Genomic DNA, 22,181 nt, shown 5'->3' on the forward strand with positions numbered 1-22,181 from the left:
AAACTTTCCATCCAGAAAACCTCAGATGTCATCCTCATTCCTGAGGCAAAAGTGTTTGGAACTGATAGCCTGAAGGCAGTTCCTCTGAAATCAAGGACTCCAGTGAATGTTTTGGACTGGGAAAACCTTACAGTGGTAGGCCCCACAGTGAAGGGCTGCATGGTGGGAGCTGTTAACCTGTACTGCCTAAGGCATGTCTGCCTGGGCTGCGTGTCCTCTGGGATTGTGCTTTGTGTGTATATGCCTGACCAACATGACACTGTCTCAGCTCAGGAAGGTGTTCATTCAGATCTGCTTTACCTTACTGGCCTGAGTTGTGCTGTGCCAACAGGTAAAAAGTTTAATATAGACATGTAAGGAGAAAGCTGCCTGAACTTCTAAGATAGACCTTTATAATTAATCAGATTTGTTTAAACTGGCTAAATTCAGCATCCTTAAAAGAGGATAAATACTGAGTGTATTGGAAAAACCTGAGATCAATACTGACAGAGATCCTATGAATAATACTTTTACTATAAAGTTGCCTTGCTGAAGGTCTAAGGGAATGGACTGTGCAGAAAAGAGTAAACATGGCAAGTCTGAGACTGTTATCTTCAGAAAGACTTGCTTTCCAGGTTGGCCCTTGGCTAACATCAGGGAACTTGCATTTTTGGAGTTTTCTAGCTATCCTATAACTGATATGGGTGACTTACTATGCTAAGACTGTTTATGCAAATCATGGAGCTTATGCTAACACTTGCTTCCTCCTGGAAGTCTGGAATTTTGGTACATGCTAGGCAGAGGGTGCCTGCATGATCAGCCACCAGTAAAACCCTTGGGAACAGAGTCTAAGTAGCTTCACATGTGTTGTCACAATTTGATGCTGGAGGAATTAAGCACAACCTGATGAGTCTACCGGCACTCTTGGAAACCTATACCTGATTTTCTTTGGACTTGTCCCCGTACACTTTTTCTCTGTGCTAATTTTGCTCTGTATACTTTTGTTATAGTGAGTCTTAGCTCTGAGTATGACCACACGTTGAATCCTGCTCATCTTTCCAGTGAAGCATCAAATGTAGGGGAGTCTTGGAGACCCTGATGTCGACTTTCTAGAATTCTCATTAGAAAAAAAAATGCAGCAGGCTATTATAAGATGGTAACAGCTCCCTCTGGTAGAGCAAAAGAGAGAAAAGACAGGCTAAGACTGATTGAGTGTGGCTGTTTCTCCAACTTACACAATTTCCTATGAGGATTTTTCATGAGGATTTCCCTTTGTAAGGCTTTCCTTCCACACACTAGCTGTCCCCAGATCTCCAGCCATCATGCACATGGCCAGGGATGCTGCATCATTCTTGGGCGTACGTAGGACAACTGTCTATACCCTGGTGGATACTGTTTCAGGATTTTGTTGCTGGTATGTTTCCACATAAATCAGAAGAGAAGAAGGTGCAGGGTCATCAAAAAGTCTTCTGTTTAATTATATCAGATTGGAGTCAGCGACTTTCCCTTTACAATCATGAGGGAGCTCAGGAGGGTTGTGAAATGATATTTGGCAGGGAATCAAGGGAAGTGAATACTCTAACAGGAACCACCCTGACCTTTATGCTTTATGAGATATTCATATAAGGGGACAATGGCAAAGAGAAAATCATTTTATTCATCAAACTCTGGTTGAGTAGAAATTGTGTTGCAGGGTGAATTATGATGTTGTGAACAAAGATCATTTTGGGGAAGATCCCAGGTTGGATGTTGAACTAGAAAAAGAATATTAGTGGGACAATTGGTAACATTTGAACAAGACTTGTAGATTAATTGATGATATGTTGGCAATGTTTGTTTCCTGTCTTAAGGATTATTCTATGGTTATATAAGGTTTTAACATGATGAGAAACTGCATAAAGGGTATATGGGAACTCTGTGTACCATTTTTACAACTTTAAGTCTAAAATCATTTCAAATAAAAAGGGATAAAAAGTCAAATCTAGGCTGACAATTATTTTCCTCTTGGCATTTTGAAAATATTTTCCCACTGGGTTTTGGTTGCTATTGAGACGTTCAAGCTTAACCTAATACCAATTCCTTCACACGTATTTCTTTTTTTCGTTTTAAAAATCTTTTTGCCCCAAGGCACTTAAAAGATACTACCATGTTTTTAGATGACATCTGCTTAGGCATCTACTTGGGTGATCTTTTGGGAAATTTCTGTATTTAAGGATTAGCATTTTTCATTAATTCTGAACATTTCAATCATTGTCTCTTCAACTATCGCCTTTCCTCCATTTTCTTTCGTCCTTCTGCAACTCTGATCACATGCATTTTAACTTCCTCACTTTGTTCTCCATGTCTCTGAATATCTCTGTTGATTTTCCATCTCATTGTCTTCCTGTGCTGCATTCTGAATAGTTTTTTCCAATCTGCCTTCTAAATCAATAAATGCCTTTTCAGGTATGTATAAACTACTTTTCAACAAATCCTTTGAGTTTCTAATTTCTATTATTTGAATTTTTGTATTTCTTTTATTATTATTATTTTGAGATGGCTCTGGTACCCAGGCTGGAGTGCAGTGGTGCAATCCTGGCTCACTGCAACCTCCGCTTCCCGGCTTTGAGTGATTCTCCTGCCTCAGCCTCCCGAGTAGCTGGGACTACAAGCACATGCCACCATACCTGGCTAATTATTGTATTTTTTTTTAGTAGAGATAGGGTTTTGCCACGTTGGCCAGGCTGGTCTTGAACTTCTCACCTTAGGTGATCCACCCTCCTCAGCCTCCCAAAGTGCTAGAATTGCAGGAATGGGCCACTTCGTCCAGCCTGTTCCTTTGATAACACTTAATTTTTTCTTTCGTTATCTTGAAATTTACTAAATACATTAATACATTTTTTTTTTTTTTTGAGACATAGTCTCACGCTGTTGCCCAGGCTGGAGTGCAGTGGCACAATCTCAGCTCACTACAACCTCTACTCCCAGGTTTAAGTCATTCTCCTGCCTCAGCCTCCCAAGTGGCTGGGATTATAGGTGTGTACCACCATGCCTGGCTAATTTTTGTGTTTTTAGTGGAGACCGGGTTTTACCTGGTTAGCCAGGCTGGTCTCTAACTCCTGACCTCAGTGATCCACCTGCCTGGGCCTCCCAAGGTGTACTGAATACATTCTTTTATATTCTCTATTCAATTAGAATATCTACAGTTTTGTTGCTCAGGCTTATAGTTTATTACCTGGCAACTTTTGCACATTGTGGCTTATTTATTTGTGTGTATTCATTGATTTTGCATTATGACCTAATATTCCTTGGAACTTTATCAAACTTGGAAATTATTTGGGAATTATGTAAAAAGTATAAGTATTTCCTTTTGAGGGGTGTTTTTATTTGCTTTTCTTAGATGCATGGGAACATTACCAAGCCAGAATTGCTTAAAATGAAATTTTCTGCTTTTTTTTTTGCCACATAGATAGTGAGAATGTCAGCCCAAAAGAATAATGCTTCTTGGCTTAAGATTAGAAATTATCACAGACTTTGTTTTCTCTCTGCTTTACTTAGGGCCAGAGCCAAAAACAGGCATGTGTATCCCCATCATTTAGGTCTGCAAGGTGTTTGTTCTCCAGTTTAACCTCTGAATGGGTCCTGGCTTTACGTGGGTTCTATTATATAATGTATCATGTGCAGGTCCCAGGCTGTCTTCTATCTCCTTCATAATGTAATGTAGGCCACCAGCAAGTGATGTAGATCACCAGCACAAATGAACACTTGCTTATTCTGGTGGATTTTCACATTCCTGTCATTTCTGCAATCCATGGAATTCCTTACTGTCTTTTAAATGCAGCTATACATTTAAAAAGTTTTGCAGATTATACAGCGTTTTTTATTGTGTTACACGGGCTTTTTCTTCTGCGTATATCTGGTCTACCATAATGCTTGTTAGGAAACACATTTAATCTTCTGTGAAGTATAATTTATTATTCCCAGGTTTTATAGAAATATCTTAGGATAACAGAGGTTAAGCGATTTTTTCCAACATTGTAGAGATATTAATTAGTAGAGGTGAGGTTTAAATGGGTCTAGACCCAAAGCCAAGGCACTTTCAAAAAATTAATAAAATTTATTGAATGATACTTGGACTAATGTTATTTAATTAAGTGAGGAAGATCCCAAATCAGAAACTAATCATAATAAAAATTGAGATCAAGAAGCTTCCTGAGTGTAGCTCCTCATATTACTGTCCTACACATAAGTACTGCCCCATAGGGCAGTTGGGAGGCCTCAGGAACACTTGCTAGGGTCAGACCCTGCTCTCCATTATGACTCCTGTGTTATTTGAAAGCTCCCTTCCTACTCAGTGACTGCTCTCATACTTCTTCATTGTAGCTGTTGGCTCTCAGAACATGATACCCCAAAGTATAGCGCCTTGGTGTGCTGAGTACTTTGAACCGAAAGATGCTGGAAAGGCCTCCAAAGAAAGATCTCTTTGACCTTCTCCTGCCCTCCTATCTTTCATGCTTCTTTCTCTCCTGGAGTGAACCACATAAATTAGAATTCCTCTTCTGCAAGGCAGATAATAGAAACTAGCAGCCCTCTCCTGAAAGCAAGCCATAAAACTTAGGAAGGTCACTCTCTCCCTTCTCATTTGAAGACCGTTATTCCAGAGGAATCCTGCCCCATACCTGCAAAGAAGAAATGCTACACAGAGAGTCCAAGAAGAATTTGAACACATCCCTCCCCCTCACCCCCAGTCTATTACCATTAGATCATACTCTTATCCAAACACATCTCTACACAGCTGCTCATTCTTCATGGAGCCCAAGCACAAAAACAGTTTTCCCTGGATCTTTGGGTTTTCATTTCTGAAGGCTCTCATATCACATAAAACTTTTATTAAATAAATTTGTTATGCTTTTCTCTTTAACTTGTGTTTTATTATAGGAGTGTCAGCCGTAACTCTTACAATAAGTGAGGAAAGGTATTACAGTTTTTTTTTTTTTTTTTTACCCTTATACACTCTTGGAGCTGATCATCACAGTTTGTAATTTTTCCACTTTCCATTCCTGCTCCTGTGTATTTTGATAAATTTTTACAGATCAGTAGACTTCCCATGGCAGAGTATTTCCTGCTTCTCAACAGCCCTTAAACCAATCCAAGGAAAACAAGAGTATCATAGTGCTTTGTCATATGACAAGATTACAAAAGCAGTATTCAGTGGCAGAATGCCCGACTGCTCCTGGACACTGCCAATAGCTGGCTTCAGTGCTCCCCATCCCTGCTTGTCAGTGATTAGTCTAAATTGTTATTACAAGCCCAGTCTGACCAATGTGTGTGAACGAGGGGCCGGCTCCTGATTCTGCAGAAAACATGAAATTGAATTGGACAAAGATGCTGATGAGGTGCTGCAGCATGCAATTCACGTCACCAGCACTCACTAAGGTCTGACCCCTTTTCTAACCACATCTGGAAGGTGGGATGCTGGACACAGAATATGCATAGAAAACAGGAGTCATTAGAAAAGCAGCTTTGCTTGCTGTAACCCAGGAATTGTATTTGTGGTATGCTGTTTCCTATTAGACAATTGCCCTAAATCTTCTGTTGTTTAAGGAGCAGGAGAATGGTGAGGTTATTTCTGCTGTCAGCCAAAGTCTTAGAAAGAACCAGGGTCTCCTACTTTGTCAAGTAGGTCCCGGGGCTTGGGCTGGGCAGGAGTTAAGAGTGGAAGTCTGTGCTCTCTGCCCATCTTATAATATCTTAAGGGTGATCATCTCTGGTGTTCTTCGGTAACTTGTCCCATTTCATATAGCATTTCATTAGAATTATTGTATAAATGATGACAGGCAGAGGATACTTGGCATGGGCATGCTGGCCCTACTGGATGTTTATTCATTAACTGTAGTCACCCCACATTAGCCTCTTTAATAAAAAATTTAAAAAAATTAGTTGGCAAGTAAAAATTGTATATGTTTATGGTGTACAGCATGTTTTAATATATGTATACATTCTGAAATGGCTAAAACAAATTACTTAACATACACATTACCTCAGCTACTTACCTTTTTTTTTTTTTTAGTGGTGAGAACACAAAATCTACTCTCAGCAATTTTCAAGTATGCAACATATCATTATTAGCTATAGACACCATGATATACTGTATTAGTCTCTTAAATGGTATAATGCCTTGGCAAAACTCAAAATCCCTAGCAGGTTTAGATTTTTGAGTTTGGAAGTAGTCCAAGGTGCATATACTATGTCTGTGAATACCAGAGAGCAAATGTTTGTGGGTTCCTGGTATAGGGTCTAAATTCTAAATTCAAAGAGATGAGCTCCTTTAGGGTCACAGTCTTTCTGCCACTTATCAACCTACAAGCAAGTTTCCAGATGTTAAATCAGCTAGGAAATCATTTCAGAATTTATTTCAAATATTACCTTAATTCCTAGGGGATAAGGAATGTAAAAAGAAAGTGTTCAAATGATCATCCTATACATTTATATATTTTTACTTTTCTGTTTACACCCTTGTGACTAGATATTATATTTATGAATGAATTAAAAATGAGCTGCAGGTGAAAATCTTAAAAGTCCAAGGAGACCATTCCCCATGTGTTTAAGAGAAATTTGCCATCCAGGTCTGACTTTTACCTGAACAAATGGAGCTCACTATGTCAGACACTGGCAGTTTGAAAGGGACTGCTGCAGACCTGGATGGATCTCTGCCCTTTTGGCCAGCCTCACACTGGTGTCCCTCATACTCTGTCAGGGAAGCATTTGCCCAGGTATTCCTGGGTTTACAGCAACCCTGTCAACTGGGCACTAACCTGGGCTCACAGCAACCCTGTCAACTGAGCTACTAACTGGGCACGGGGCTTAGCTAGGACACCTGAGCTGGAAAGACAGTCATAGTTCCTATAATGTAAGGATAGGCTGGCTACGGTGGGAGGGTGTTCATTCTGAGGAAGGAATTCAAATGGACATGCCGAGAATAGCGTGGTACGGCTTAGCAATTACTCACTGTCCCTAGTAGGAGACACTTTGGGAGTTAATATTACTGTCATAGTCCCACACACAAACCACACAATTACCTCTATTCTGATAGAGTTGAAATGGTTTAGATTTATTGTAGCATTACTATCAATACATATTGATTGCAGTATTGCTATCAAGAATACACATAAATACACTGCTGAAGCCATAAGTGAGGCAAGGGATATTTCAGGGTTAGTCAAAAGTTAATCTTCAAGGTCCGGAAGGCTGGATGAAAATGAGATGAGACTATGAATTTTGTTGCTAGGTGGTCACCACTTATGACCCTTGGCAGGAAGGGCAGGAATGAGGGTTATATAGTGAACTGAATGAGAACTGAGAACTAAGCATCACGTAGGCCTGAAGCATTTATTGCTACTAGTGACCAGCTGCAAGCCCTTCTGACTATGTAACTCTAATGAACTATAACGAACACGAGAAAACAACTCTTTAAAAATGTACCTTCAAGCAACGTGCATAACTTCCCTGCTCAGCAACCCCAGGTTGGGGCCTCCTGTCTTCCTATCCTCTTACCCCTCACAACCACCATTGCAGGCTTCTGAAGCTCTGTTTTTCTCCTCTCTCCTTTCTCCTCTGTTAAGGAGCTCTGAGTTAGAGATGAGCTCTCTGGGATTGGAGTTGCCTGCACCCTGGCCCATTTCCTCACTGCCATCTTCAAGCTCAGATGCTGACAGGAACAAACTGCCTATGCCTGAAGGGGCATTCCTTAGCAGGCGGCCCAGTTCCTTCTCATAACATTTGGCTGCTTGCAGCAGATCTCCATTCTGCTTATGAATTAATCCTTGAAGATACCAATAATTCGGTGCGTTTTGTGGAAGCAAATTTTCAGATACATTCTGTGGTTGGTCTTTGATCTCTTCCTTCTCAGTTGATTTTTTGCTTATGGACAAATTCTCTAAACCATGTTGGACAGCAGTGTCTTCAGACTTCCCGTTACATTTCTGAAGTTTGCAATAGCGCTGATGGGATTGCTGCTTCTCAGCATCAGGAACTTCCTTATTGAATGGTGTCTGGTAACATTCTGCTTCCAGGAACTCAGGAAGATCGGAGTATGCAATCAGAGGATTCATTCCCTTCTCAAGAGCTTTATTCAAATAGTCCATAGCATATTGCTTTAGTGCTTCAATCTTCTCTTTATTTCCACTAGCTTCAGATTCTCCTGTGTTCTGCATTTGTCTCACTTTAGCCTTGTAGCAGCACCCAATCTGGTGATAGAGGTAGCTATTGTTTGGTGTGGATTCCAGTGCCTGTTGAAACAGTTCAATAGCTTTGTCCAGGTCACCTTTTTTTCTGTAAAATTTGGCTGCACTGCGGAGGATATCTGTTTGGCTAGGAGCCTTCTCTAGAGCTTCTTCAACCAACTGCTCTCCTTCAGCTTCTTTATTCATCTTCTGCAGTTTGAGGGCCAAGAGAACTTTGATATATTGGTTATCAGGACTCAGCTCTATGGCCTCCTTCAAAACATTGTCACAGACCTGTTTCTCTGGGTTATTATCCAGATGGTACATCGCAATTGCCAGTCCAGAGGAGAATTCTGGGTTGTTGGGTTTTTCTTCCAGAGCCTTCTCAAAACACACCTTTGCCCTTTCATTTCTTCCACACTTCAGCTGTGTCCACCCTTCCTCACAGTCAAGCTCAGGATACTCAATGCTGTATGGATTTGAAAATTTCTTGCAGGTTTGTTTCACCTTGTCAACATAAATCTGAGCATCTGAGAGTCGGCCCATATGGTAGTAGACCCAGGCATAGTTTCCCCAAGTGACCAGACTTCTGATTTCTGCTTGGTCAGCATGCTCTTGCTGGATTAACTCTTCAGCTTGCCGTAAGCATTCCAGGGCTGCCTCGTTTTGACCAGCTAGGTGTTTTATGTAGGCCAACAAATTGTACATTGTAGCTTTGAACTCCGTGTTTAAAAATTCAATCTGGTTACACACTCTATCTTCTAGATCCCTTGTGACACTTTCTTCCTTGAATAACTTCCAGGTGAAATGGCATTTCAGCAGTGGAAGGATTTTCTCCAGGGAATTCTTGGTGATTTCACTGTGGAGAAAATAAACATGGTCACTGTGATGTATACTGCCAAGCATTGCATCCTGTGATCATTAATTGTATGTCAACTGAACAGGGCCACAGGATGCCCAGATATTTGATCCAACATTATTTCTAGGTGTGTATGTGAGGTTGTTTCTGGAAGACATGAACATGTGAATTGGTAGACTGAGTACAGCAGATTGCTCTCCTGAATGTGGATGGGCATTCATCCATTCCATTGAGGGCCTTAATAGAACAAAAAGGCAGAGGAAGTAAGAATTCTTCCTCTACCTGACTGCTTGAGCTAGGACATTGGTCTTTTTCTGCCCTTGGACTAGTCTTGGACTAGAACTTTCACCATTGGCTTGCCTAGTTCTCAGGCCTTTAGACTTAGACTGGGACTATACCATCAACTTTCTACTTTCCTTAGTCTCGAGCTTGCAGACAACATTATGGGACTTATCAGTCTCCATAATCACACGAGCCAATTCCACATAATAAATCTCTTATACAGATGTTCCTTGACTTATGGATGGGGTTACATCCTGATAAACCCATCATAAATTGAAAATATTGCAAATCAAAAAATACATTTAATACATCTAACCTACCAAACACCATAGCTTATGCACTCAGAACCCTTATAGTAGCCTATAGTTGGGCAAAGTCACCTAATACAAAGTTGATTTTATACTAAAGTGTTGAGTGTCTCATGTAACTTATGGAATACTGTATTGTAAGGGAAAAACAAGAATGAATGTATCATTTTTGTATCATCGCAAGGTTGAAAAAATTGTTAGTTGCTTCATACATTCACTTTTCTATAGCTATGCTCTGTGCAGACACCCACAAAACACATCTCTTATGTTGTATAAGCAAATATAGGTGAGGTAAGATGGATAAGAAGACAGCTTCAGTGACAGGAACTGAGATCTTTGAGAACTCTGCTCAATTACCAAGTCAGGCCAGGAGTGGTGACTCTCACCCCCGTAATCCTAGCACTTTGGGAGGCCAAGGTGGGCAGATCACTTGAGCCCAGGAATTCGAGACCAGCCTGGACAACATGGTGAAGGTCTGTCTCTACTAAAAATACAAAAATTAGTCAGGCATGGTAGTACATGCCTGTAGTGCCAGCTATTCAGGAGGCTGAGGCAGCAGGATCACTTGAGCCCAGCAGGTGGAAGTTGCAATAAGCTGACATCACAACATTGCACTCCAGCCAGGGTAATATAGTAGGACCCTGTCTCAATAAATAAATAAATACATAAATACATACATACATACAAACCAAGCCAGTTCTAAGTCCTTGTACATTTTGGGTAAGGTTTGTTTAGCTATCCAATTGGGCTACCTCTTTTTGTCACTTTATTAGATGTTATGGATACTAAGAAAAATAGAGATTATCCCAACCTTCTCTGCCCCCCAGGTGCTTGAAGTTTTGTTAGGAGACACATAAAGAAATAAAAGCCCAGGTATGTCTGCCAACATGTTATGTGATTTAGGTATTTTTCCCTTCATCTTTTCCACCACTTGCAAACAGACCCCCTGGGGCTCAGCTTGAGTGTGATTGAAGTAGTCTCCCTACCACACAAGCCAGATTCCCAGAGAGAATGAATTTTTTTCAGCAAACAAAATGGACACATTTTTGTTTTGTAGTTGGAAGACATAAAGGAGATTGCTTGCCTTATTTAGCTGGATACATTGCAAGAGTTCTCAAAGTGTGTTCCCATATCTACATTTGCCTGGGGCTTGGGCTTTATGTTCCAGACTCTGAGTTTGTGACTCATGGCACCATAAGATTGGAAAGAACCTCCAGAAATCATTAAACCAAATGTTGTCCTCATTTTTGGATTTCACAGACAAGTACAACTTCAGAGAAAAGTTATGAACCAAACAGGGCTGCTAAATGTATCCAAAAAGACATCAACCATCTATTTTGACCAATGTTTTATTTTAAAAGATATAAAAGAAAGAAAGAATTTTCATTGTCACTGAAAAAGTAATCTCAGAATAAACAAAGTTCTCTAAATTGAATGCATTTGATTCTGTAAGGAGCCACTGACTTTATTTGCGATTTACCATGGACCAGCACTGGCCCCCACACTGCTACTGCAAGTGCACTGATCTATTATACTACATGTCTCTCTCTCTAGTAACGCTGATCTAAACCATTTCTGACCCAATATGATTGCACATGAAATGCTTTATAGTGAGAGATGCAGAATCAACTCAAGGCAGTGAGAGTGAGGAGGGAAGTTGCTATCTATATTCAGATAGCCTCTTTATGTGGGTGCCTCGATTTGGGGGCAGCTCCTTTCCTTTTCTTGGTCTCTGTCTACAGTTCCAGTGTCAGTATCTTCCCTACTGATTCTACCATTCTAGGGTCCTTCCCTCCCTCCCTCCCTCCCTCCCTCCTTCCTTCCTTCCTTCCTTCCTTCCTTCCTTCCTTCCTTCCTTCCTTCTTTCCTCCCTCCCTCCCTTCCTTCCTCCCTCCCTTCCCTCTATCCCTCCCTCTCTCCCCATCTCCCTATTTTCCTTCTTTCCTCCCTTCCTTCCCTTTTTTCTGTAGACACAGGGTCTCACTATATTGCCCAGAGTGGCCTCAAACTCCTTGTTTCAAGCAATCCTTCTTCCTTGACATCCCAAATTGTTGGGATTACAGGTGTGACCCACCACACCTAGCACTAGGGGTTTTCAATTTGGCTTCACCTGAGGGCTCTAACTACCCTGTATGAAGGACTATAAGTTGAGAGTCAAGTTAGCAATTATTAAAAAGTGGATACTAAAAGTTATGACAATGATAATTGAACAACTGTGCTTATATCTGTTATGCCACTAAGTCATAATAAAGTCATGAAAACATGAGTTCATTTTGCCAATAGATGAATTAGGGAGACTAGAAGGAGAAAGGAGATAAATGGTGAGTTTCAGATGACTATAATGTTTCTGCAGATTTGTAGGTACATATAGGTGCTTGAAAATAACAGCTGAACACTCAGTAATTAATAGAGTATCCAGTGAACCTGCAGAATGATAGATGACGTTGGATGTGTTTGCCTCAGCAAAACCAGAAGCCACCTTGTATGTCTGATGACATTATCATTCTCTTTCTTTTTTTTTTTTTTTTGGAGGCAAGAGGGCTTTGACGTATCAGTGTACCACGATCTTACCAAACTAAATTTTAAGGACTTAACAGCTCAAGATTCTACCTCCAATATGAAACATATTTCTACCCTGTCATGTATCAGCTTCAGAAGATATAAATTGTTCAAGAAAGTGTTGGACAAGCACAAAAGCACACTGAACATTTCTGGACTTGTGGAAGATCTCTGAATATGGATTTCTCAGGGATATTCCATCCCCACCAACACTGTACCATGCCAGAGCTGGCCAGGTTGAGAATTTTAACGATAACATGGAGCAATTTATTGAAGATAGCCAACTATTCATGTGGCTTTATGATTATGAAAGCCATTGAAAATTGGAATTCAGGTCCCTTGATTCCCTTGATTTTTCTTAAGCCTTACTCCCTAAAGTCTCCAATTTGATGAAGTATTTGATACCTGATCTCTCCTTGAAGTAAAATTTGGAGCAAAATATATTGGACTGGGAGGTCTAAGATCTGGATAAGAAGAAACATGAACCCCAGAGCCAGAGTTCAGGAGGTTTGCATTATGATACTATATCTTCTTAAAACAAATACTCCAATTGCCAAGGCTTCCTCAATAATTTACCTCAGATAAGTTTTTGAAAGTTACTCTAAATATTCCTTATACATATAAATAAGTTAGTTAACAGTAATCCACTCAGATATTTAAAGGAAATACAGGCAGGCAGGTGTAATGATGACTACAGTTATTTATATGGAATAGCTAGGTTCAGGTGAAATGTGGGGAGTAGAATGCCAGTCCTACCTGGGTGGTCTGCACCTAGTAGAATACCTTAGGGAGACAGGATTCCCTTGGGTCTTGAAAGAGATTACCCATGGCCTCAGATTACAGACATGGGATTTCGTGTACTAAAGCAGTTAAAGTTAGCACTGCTAGTCCTTAGGAATTCCCAGAATCAACCTAGGTACAGTCTCTCACTCAACCCAGATCATGACCATCTGTCTTGCCCACAGACTCCAGGGTAGATGCTGTATCTCCTTCCTAGTCAAAGCCATTAGAGTAGAATCTTGAAATTTTCAGCAAGTGGCCTTCTTAAAGTGGTAACAGTGGGTATTTCCAGGGAAATCTCTGAGGCAGCTTGTCCTGCACATATGTTGGTTATGTTCCAACTGACTATGTCTTGGGGCTCTCTCAATATGCCTGGTCCCTTCCCAGCTCCCAGCTCCCATTTCCCTGTGTCCTTTGGCTGCCTGACTCTATACATCACAAAAAGCCACACAGAAATAAAAATGCACAAATTGGTAAGATAGGCTTATGCTTGAATTAGATAAATGCATATTTAATCTCTAAGCTAACACTGAAATAGCATAAGTCAGGAAATTGTACGTAAGAAATTCAGTTTCCTATCAGAAAAGCAGGAACTATTTACCTCATGATGGCTGTTTCCCTGCAGTTCTGAAAAGCTGGGGTCCCGGCTGCTTTTATTTTTAGCTTACTGGTTCCAAGCAAATGCTGAAGAGGTTTCTGCCCAGGGTGCTGTTAGGTCTGTGCTTTTATGAAATGGAAAAGGAAAGTGAAACTGACGAAACCCTATGAAGATTCCTGTTGTGGGGAAACTGAAACTGAATCTGTGAGAACTGAGCTCACTCACACTGGGAATATGTTCCAGACAGATTCAGAAAACTGTGGTTTGAAAGTTGTAAAAAGGCACTGTAAAGAGAAAATAACCTTTTAGAACCTTCCAAATTTATTATGTCAAGAGGCAAAAAGTTAAGCCCTGAAAACTGACTCTCGTAACACAACCGTTTTTTATTCTCAGGTGCATGACTGCTGCTTTCTGACCTGTGTGGTGAGAGGTTACACGTTAACCAGACTCCTTATCTTTATTAAAACCTAGACCGCATGTTGTGGAAATAGACACCTTTTTTTTTTTTTTTTTTTTTGAGACAGGATCTCACTCTGTCACCTGGGCTGGAGTGCAGAGGCACTATCTCAGCTTACTGCAACCTCTGCCTCCCAGGCTCAAGTGATCCTCCTACCTCATGCATATAAGGCTTCCTGCATTGTATGTCTGTAATGTGAAGGAAGAAATCCCTCCTTCACATTTCAGGGGTGGGAAGGATGTTAAAATAAAGCAAAGCTTGGGCCTGGGCACAGTGACTAAGCCTGTAATCCCAGCACTTTGGGAGGCTGAGGCAGGAGGATTGCTTGAGTCCAGGAGCTCAAGACCCATGTTGGCAACAAAGTGAGACCTAAAAAAAAAAACAAAAATAAAATAACCTCCAGTTAATGAGACTATAGACACATGCCACCACTTCTGGCTGATGTTTGTATTTTTCGTAGAGACAGGGTCTCACTATGTTGCCTAGGCTGGTCTCCAACTCTTGAGCTCAAGCATTTGCCTTCCTCAGCCTCCCAAAGCGTTGGGATTAGGGGCATAGCAACCGCCACCAACCATGTTAACCTTTTTACAAAAGAATATTAAGCGATTCCCTTGGACCGTAATCTATAGTAGCCAATCAAACTGTCTATCTATATATTAGCCTCTGTAAGGAAAATGTTGGCCAGGCATGGTGGTTCATGCCTATAATACCAGCACTTTAGGAGGCCAAGGTGAGTGCATCACTTGAGGTCAGGAGTTCAAGACCAACCTGACTAACATGGCAAAACCCCATCTCTACTAAAAATACAAAAAATTAACAAGGTGTGGTGGCATGCTCCTATAGTCCTAGCTACTTGGGAGGCTGGGGTAGGAGAATCCCTTGAGTCCAGAAGTCCAAGGCTGCAGTGAGTCATGATCAGGCCACTGCACTCTAGCCTGGGTGACAGAGTGAGACCCTGTCTCAAAAACAATAACAACAACAACAACAAAAGTTATAACTCTGTTCAACACCTCTGTCTTTGCCTATGTAAACAGTCCTCATTTTTCTCAACACTGGAAGTACTGTCCACCATTCTTGGGTGTAGCTCTACTCCTGGGACTGCTGCCCTCAACTTTTCACTTGAATACACTCTTTTAACTGGATCCTGAGCCTTCTGATTATTGTATGTTGACCGTACAGATTACAAGGTCCTACTCCCAGAGATTCTGGTGCAGTGAATCTGATGTGAGCTTAGAAACCTGAGTTTTCACAAGTACCTTGGAAATTCAGTGGCAGGAATTCCTGTACCACATTTTGAGAAGTGCTGTCATAGACGTATTTTAAAAAGCAGCTTTCCCCTTTATTTGTGGAGCTAATGTGGTGAATTAAACAGCGTTATCAGACAATCTTAAGTGAAGGGAAAAACCACAGGACACCTGGATTTCAGTGACCTCTTTGACTAGTTCTTGAGTCACATCACTGAGCCTCATTCCCATATCCTTAAAATGCCTTAGGATGAGTTTCCTTTTCCCCTCCATCCAAATAATAGAAAATTATACCCTGGGGAGATCCACTTACACCCTCCTCCAAGATCTGAGTTCAGCTCTGGCTTTGGCCACTCTAAGGGGTGGGTAACCATCGAAGGCCAGCCCTCACTCTCCAGATAGGAAGCCCGTCCCTGGCCCCCTCTTTAAAGTGAGCATAGTTGAAAGCATTAAGATCTTTTCACCTTTTGGCCTTTGGGCACAGAGATGATCAGCAATAGAGTTTGGCGCTTCCATTAATGACACTGCTCTGACACCTGTTCCCTGTCTGATGTTTTGGGCAAGTAATTTGCTCTTCTAAGCCCCATTTGGCTCCTCAAGAAAATGAGACTAATAGTAGAAATAATAGCTCTTACTTCCCAGGGCTGTTGGAAAGGTGATATGAGGTCATGTGTAAAAAGCACTTAACACAGTGCCCACTAACTACAGATCACGAAGAAATGTTACCACCATGATTGTTGGTATTAATATATTTGTGTTATAATTTTAAGTGAATTTGTGAGTGTGTCAAGGGGGTAACAGTTCCTCAGTGGATGCGGCAGAGAAAGATGCCCATCAGCTGGCAGGTGCCAGGGAGTTCTCTAGGTGATTTTCTCATTTGGAAATTTTTAGCACTGCTGGGGAGGAGTAGCTCAGCTTTCTCCTGTTCCTACAGCCTCTGGAAATAGGAGCACCTTGATGTGAACTTGAGTCCAGCATAGTTCAGAGACCGCTCCCCTGCCAGACCTCCTCAGGTCCCTGGCTGTAGACACACCTAAAGACAGGACACTGTAAAACCTCTCCTGCAAGCTGACTACTAAGATGCTGGGTAGTGCCTGGCTTTCTGGTCAACCCCACTCACACAGACACAATTTACATCACTCTTGACCAGAAACTTACTCTATATAAAAGGGGTAGCATGAGGTATTTGGCAGTGAATTCCTCTTACCCATCCCATCCCCAAACATGACATTGCAGAGCAGTTTTAAGTCCTTGGGGCAGAAGGTAGGGAAACCAGTTTTCCTTTTCTCCACCCCTGAATGGTCCATGGGGTCTTCCCTCCGTGGCAATCTCATCTCCTCACTTCTTCCCCATTTATGCTTGGTGGGAAACACATCCTTTTCTCTTAGTTCTCCCTAAACTCCAGGAGGTCAATATTTATATTTAAAAATCAAGTTTACTGAGATTATACTTTACATACAACAAGATGCACCCATTTTCAGTGTATAGTCTGATAAGTTTTGATAAATGTTTATGCTTATGTAGCCACTGCCATTACCTCCCTATAGACTATTCCTATGATTCCAAAATATTCTTTAGGAAGCCTTCCTACTCAATCTTTACCACCTCCAGGCAACTACGGATCTGCTTTCCATCATTAGAGACTAGACCAGTATTAGATAAGAGATTAGGTCATTATGTTTTTAAGAAGAAATTATTTTCTGCTGCTGACCAGCTTCTACTATGTCAATAAAAACAAATGCCAAGCTTTGGATTTGTTTTTATATAAGAAATGACAAAAACGCCCATTTGTAAGAATTGTTTCTTCTACTTCCCACCTTAGTAATGCAACGTTTTAGGGCAAAATTGCCCTTTTCGTGAGTGGGTTTGCAGTACTGATTTTATATTTCACAATATCTGTTGAAAATAAATGCCTCCTTTAAAAATTACAATTAAAAAACCCATGACTTAGTCTTTTCAAACAAAATGACAATACCAGAAAAGCCCATAAAGAGTAATTCCCTTAGGTCTACCCTTGAATCAGCAAAGTTTGTGGCTGAATGAAACACACTGCTCCTGCCAATCCTTCCTCTCATCGCAGGAAATAGCTCTAGAAACATCTGCTGATGCATTCCCCGCTCTGCCTCCCCCTTACATAGCTCCTTAGGGAACAGTTTCAGAAACTTAAGGAGCCTGTGTGTGCACCAGAAAAAGCCACAGGAAAAAAAGCCTCAAAGATTTTACAAATGCTCAAACTGTTAAAGACATATTGAATCTATAAACATTAGAACAATTCAGGAACTTGCCTGCACGGTAAAAAGCTCAGCTTACAATTTACACACAAAAACAAACATGACTGTGCATTCTTATTTCACTGACCTCATGACTGTCCTCTGCTTCTCTGTTGTTCCAAAACGCTGGTGACCAGGCTGATGTTCTTCAGAAGTCTTCCTGTCTGCCTCAAGTAAATACTAACGGAACTATAAAAAGGGGTGGGAGAATGGGGAATGCATCAGCTGATGTTTTCTCCCTGTTTCTGAGTAATTGCCTTTAGGGCAGGGAAGAGGAAACTGAAAAGTGAAACTGATTTAGAATCCTCAGGAGGAGAAAAATGAAACCTAACAGCTTGAGAACTGCAATGGCTTAGCCAGAGTACACTGTTTAAAACCATGACAAAAATTTGTTTGAGAGAATGTGGAAGCATTCCTAATGTAAACCAAAAAAATTAAATTCTAAGGCCACCCTCACCAACCATGTGAATGGACCCCTGCTTTTGTCCAAGAAGATTCCAAAGTTAACCTGAAAACTGATAGGAAGGGGATGCTGGATATGCCTCATTACACCCTCTTTCCTTTTGAAATTACTGATAGAGCACCCTCTTTTTTTTTTTTTTTTTTTTCTTTTTCTTGAGACAGAGTCTTACTCTGTCATCCAGGCTGGAGTGCAGTGGTGTGATCTTGACTCACTGCAACCTCTGCCTTCTGGATTCAAATGGTTCTCTTGCCTCAGCCTCTTCAGTAGCTGGGATTACAGGTACACAACACCATGCCTGGCTATTTTTGTGTTTTTAGTAGAGACGAGTTATCGCCATGTTGGTCAGGCTGGTCTTGAACTCCTGACCCCAGGTGATCCACCCACCTCGGCCTCCCAAAGTGCTGGGATTACAGGTGTAAGCCACCTTGCCCAGCCAGAATACACTATTTAAGTGTGATAAGAAACATTTACAACCTTCAGAGAAACATTTCTCTGAAGCCTGCTACCTGGAGTCTTCATCTGCATAATCTTGGTCTCCACAACACCTTATTGTAACCTAATCATTCCTTTCTATTGATAATAACTCTTTCAACTAATTGTCAATCAGAAAATCTTTGAATCTGCCTATGACTTGGAAGCTGCCCCACTTCCGTTTTTCCAATTGTCCCATCTTTCTGGACCTAAACAATGTACACCTTACATGTATTGATTGATGCCTTATGTCTCCCTAAAATGTATAAAACCAAGTTGTGGCCTGGGTACCTTGGACACCTATTCTCAGGATCTCCTGAGGGCTGTGTCACAGGCCATAGGTCACTCATATTTGGCTTTAGAATAAATCTTTTCAAATATTTTATAGTTTGACTTTTTTCTTCAACATTAGGAATCTGACCATCAGTCTAGGGTGGGGCCCAGGAAACTGCATTTTTTAAGCCAATTCTTATTTTTAAAAATTTTTGTAGACATGTAGAAGGTATATGAGATATTTTGATATAAGCATACAATGCGGCTGAGTGACGGCGGCTGCTCCACCGCGGACGCCGTGCCATGGCGGAAGAGGAGCTGGAGGCGCTGAGGAGGCAGAGGCTGGCGGAGCTGCAGGCCAAGCACGGGGATCCTGGCGATGCGGCACAACAGGAAGCAAAGCACAGGGAAGCAGAAATGAGAAACTATCTTAGCCCAAGTGCTGGATCAGTCAGCCCGGGCCAGGTTAAGTAACTTGGCACTTGTAAAGCCTGAAAAAACTAAAGCAGTAGAGAATTACCTTATACAGATGGCAAGATATGGACAAATAAGTGAGAAGGTATCGGAACAAGGTTTAATAGAAATCCTTAAAAAAGTAAGCCAGCAAAGAGAAAAGACAACAACAGTGAAATTCAACAGAAGAAAGGTAATGGACTCTGATGAAGATGACGATTATTGAACTAAAAGTGCTTATAGACTAGAACTTAACAATTCTAGGACAGAAGTTAAGATCTGATTATTTACTTTGTTTATTGTCTATAGGCCTTTAAAAAAATAAACTTGTTATGCAAAATAAAAAAAAAAGCATACAATGCTTACTAGTCACATCAGAGTAAATCACCTCAAACATTTATTTATTCTTTGTGTTACAGACAATCCAATTATACTATTTTAGTTATTTTGAAATGTCCAATAAATTATTGTTGACTGTAGCCATCCTTTTGTTCTAAGAGACAATAGATCTTATTAATTTTATGTAAGTATTGCAGAATATTCAGGAGACTGGAGAAACCAATGGGTGAAACAGGAAGATTTTATTAATGTGGCCACCGGCTCAGTGGATTAGCATTCCAAGGCTGAGCAAAAGAGAAAGAAAATGGGGTACTTTTTATACATCCAGGATGATGTAGCAGCTAATAGGTTTACGGAAGCCAGAACAAAAAACAGTTAATTAATTTGTAATATGTCTTGTGATGTACGTTACATTTGAAAAACAGCATTTTGAGAAGCACGTTGTACATTCTTTAGGTGTTATCTCACCCTGTGACCTTGCAGCTGGGCAGCAAGAAGAGGAGTCTTGAGATGCCTGGGAACTTTGCCAAGAATGTGGGTAGAAGAGATAAAGTAGGTTTTACAGGGAGTTACTTAATTTTAAGCAGAGCTAAGGGTTAGGTTATTAAACAGCACACACCACAGCAAAATTTACTTTATTATCTAGAAACTGCAAATTATAAGGTTTTATTTTACTATTATTGCTATTATTTGATTTCCTTCTTCATAAGTATATTTTTGTAACCAGTAGCAATCCCCACTTCCCCCACTACTACTCTTCCCAGCCTCTAATCATCATTCTAATCTCTACCTCCTTGAGTTCAATTGTCTTAATATTTTTAGCTTCCACAAACAAGTGAGAATATGTAAAATTTGTCTTTCTGTACCTGGCTTAATTCACTTATAATGACCTCCAGTTCCATATATGTTGCTGCAAATGACAGGATCTCATTCTGTTTATGGCTGAATAGTACTCCATTGTGTAAATGTACCACATTTTCATTATCCATTCTTCTGCTGATGGACACTTAGGTAGCTTCCAAATCTTGGCTATTGTGAGTAGTGCTGCAGTAAACATGAACATGGGAGTGCAGGTGTCTCCTTGATGTACTGATTTCCTTTCTTTTTGATATATTCCTGGCAGTAGGATTAATGGATCATGTGGTAGTTCTATTTTTAGTTTTTTTGAGGAAACTCCAAACTGTTATCCATAGTGGTTATAATAGTTTACATTCCCACCAAAAATGTACAAGGGTTCCCTTTTCTCCACATCCTTTCTAGCATTTGTTTTTGCTTGTCTTTTGGATAAAAGCAATTTTAACTAGAGTAAGATCATATCTCATTGTAGGGTTTTGGGGTTTTTTTAAAAACTTTTATTTTAGGTTCGGGGTACATATACAGGTTTGTTATTTAGGTAAATTGCATGTCATGAGGGTTTATTGTACATATTATTTAGTCACCCAGGTAATAAGCATAGTGCATGATAGGTAGTTTTTCAATCCTCTCCCTTCTCCCACTCTTCACCCTCAAGTAGGCCCCAGTGTCTGTTCCCCTTTGTGTCCATAATGTTCAGTTTACACTTATAAGTGAGAACATGCAGTATTTGGTTTTCTCTTTTTGCATTAGTTTACTTAGGATAATGGCCTCCAGTTCCATTCCTGTTGCTGCCAAGGACATGATCTCATTCTTTTTTTTGTGACTGCATAATATTCCATGGTGTATATGTACCACATTTTCCTTATCCAGTCTTCTGTTGATGGGCATTTAGACTGAGTCCATGTCTTTGCTATTGTGAATAGTTCTGTGATGAACATATGTGTGCATGTGTCTTTATGGCACACTGATTTATATTCCTCTGGATATGTACCCAACAATGGGATTGCTGGGTTGAATGGTACTTCTGTTTTAAGTTCTTTGAGAAATTGCCACATTGCTTTCCATAATGACTGAACTAATTTATAGGCCCACCAGCAGTTTATAAATATTCCCTTTCCTCTGTAACTTCACCAGCATCTGTTATTATTATTATTTTTTTACGTTTTAATAGTAGTCATTCTGACTGGCATGACATGTTATCTCATTGAGGTTTTGATTTGCATTTTTCTAATGATTAGTGATATTGGGTATTTTTTTCATATTCTTGTTGGCCGCATGCATGTCTTCTTTTGAAAAGTGTCTGTTCATGTCCTTTGCCCACTACTTTTTTATTTTTATTTTTATTTTTATTTTTTTAATTGCATTTTAGGTTTTGGGACACATGTGAAGAACATGCAAGATTGTTGCATAGGTACACACATGGCAGTGTGATTTGCTGCCTTCCTCCCCATCACCTATATCTGGCATTTCTCCCCATGCTATCTTTCCCCAACTCCCCACCCCTCGCTGTCCTTCCTCTATTTTCCCCGCAACAGACCCCAGTGTGTAGTGCTCCCCTCCCTGTGTCCATGTGTTCTCATTGTTCAACACCACCTATGAGTGAGAACATGCGATGTTTGATTTTCTGCTCTTGTGTCAGTTTGCTGAGAATGATGGTTTCCAGGTTCATCCATGTCCCTACAAAGGACACAAACTCATCGTTTTTGGTGGCTGCATAATATTCCACGGTATATATGTGCCACATTTTCCCTGTCCAGTCTATCATTGATGGGCATTTGGGTTGGTTCCAC

The 22,181-nt window shown here is 40.6% G+C and overlaps 1 protein-coding gene, 2 long non-coding RNA genes and 1 pseudogene across 5 annotated transcripts in view; 2 read left to right on the forward strand and 2 right to left on the reverse strand.

Moving 5' to 3' along the window:
• Positions 1 to 4,478: 4,478 nt before the first annotated feature.
• LOC116528360 overlaps positions 4,479 to 22,181 on the forward strand; it is a 26,652-nt gene continuing 8,949 nt past the window's right edge. Inside the window, exon 1 of one of the 2 annotated variants that reach the window (XR_004258996.1) lies at positions 4,479 to 5,394. This is a non-coding gene — a long non-coding RNA (uncharacterized LOC116528360). Of the gene's footprint in view, positions 5,395 to 18,380; positions 18,414 to 22,181 lie in introns of those variants that run through there. The other variant, XR_004258998.1, reaches the window with a different exon arrangement.
• IFIT3 (interferon induced protein with tetratricopeptide repeats 3) lies at positions 5,907 to 17,885 on the reverse strand. Of its 2 annotated transcripts, none has more exons than XM_032245586.1 (2): positions 17,626 to 17,885; positions 5,907 to 9,039 (listed from the first exon to the last, which is right to left on the reverse strand). In XM_032245586.1, exons 1-2 carry the CDS (start codon positions 17,628 to 17,630, stop codon positions 7,509 to 7,511), a joined length of 1,536 nt encoding a protein of 511 aa, XP_032101477.1. In that variant the 5' UTR covers positions 17,631 to 17,885; the 3' UTR covers positions 5,907 to 7,508. The 2 variants fall into 2 exon arrangements, with proteins under 2 accessions (XP_032101477.1, XP_032101476.1); XM_032245585.1 differs by lacking the exon at positions 17,626 to 17,885 and adding an exon at positions 13,570 to 13,691.
• LOC116528361 lies at positions 15,346 to 17,556 on the reverse strand. The gene is made up of 2 exons (XR_004258999.1): positions 16,796 to 17,556; positions 15,346 to 16,756 (listed from the first exon to the last, which is right to left on the reverse strand). It is a non-coding gene; the product is annotated as an uncharacterized LOC116528361 (long non-coding RNA).
• LOC116528359 lies at positions 18,989 to 19,436 on the forward strand (annotated as a pseudogene).

The sequence above is a fragment of the Sapajus apella genome, unplaced genomic scaffold (assembly GCF_009761245.1).
Source record: "Sapajus apella isolate SASKATOON/1434 unplaced genomic scaffold, GSC_monkey_1.0 scaffold58, whole genome shotgun sequence".
Classification (NCBI taxonomy): Eukaryota; Metazoa; Chordata; class Mammalia; order Primates; family Cebidae; genus Sapajus; species Sapajus apella.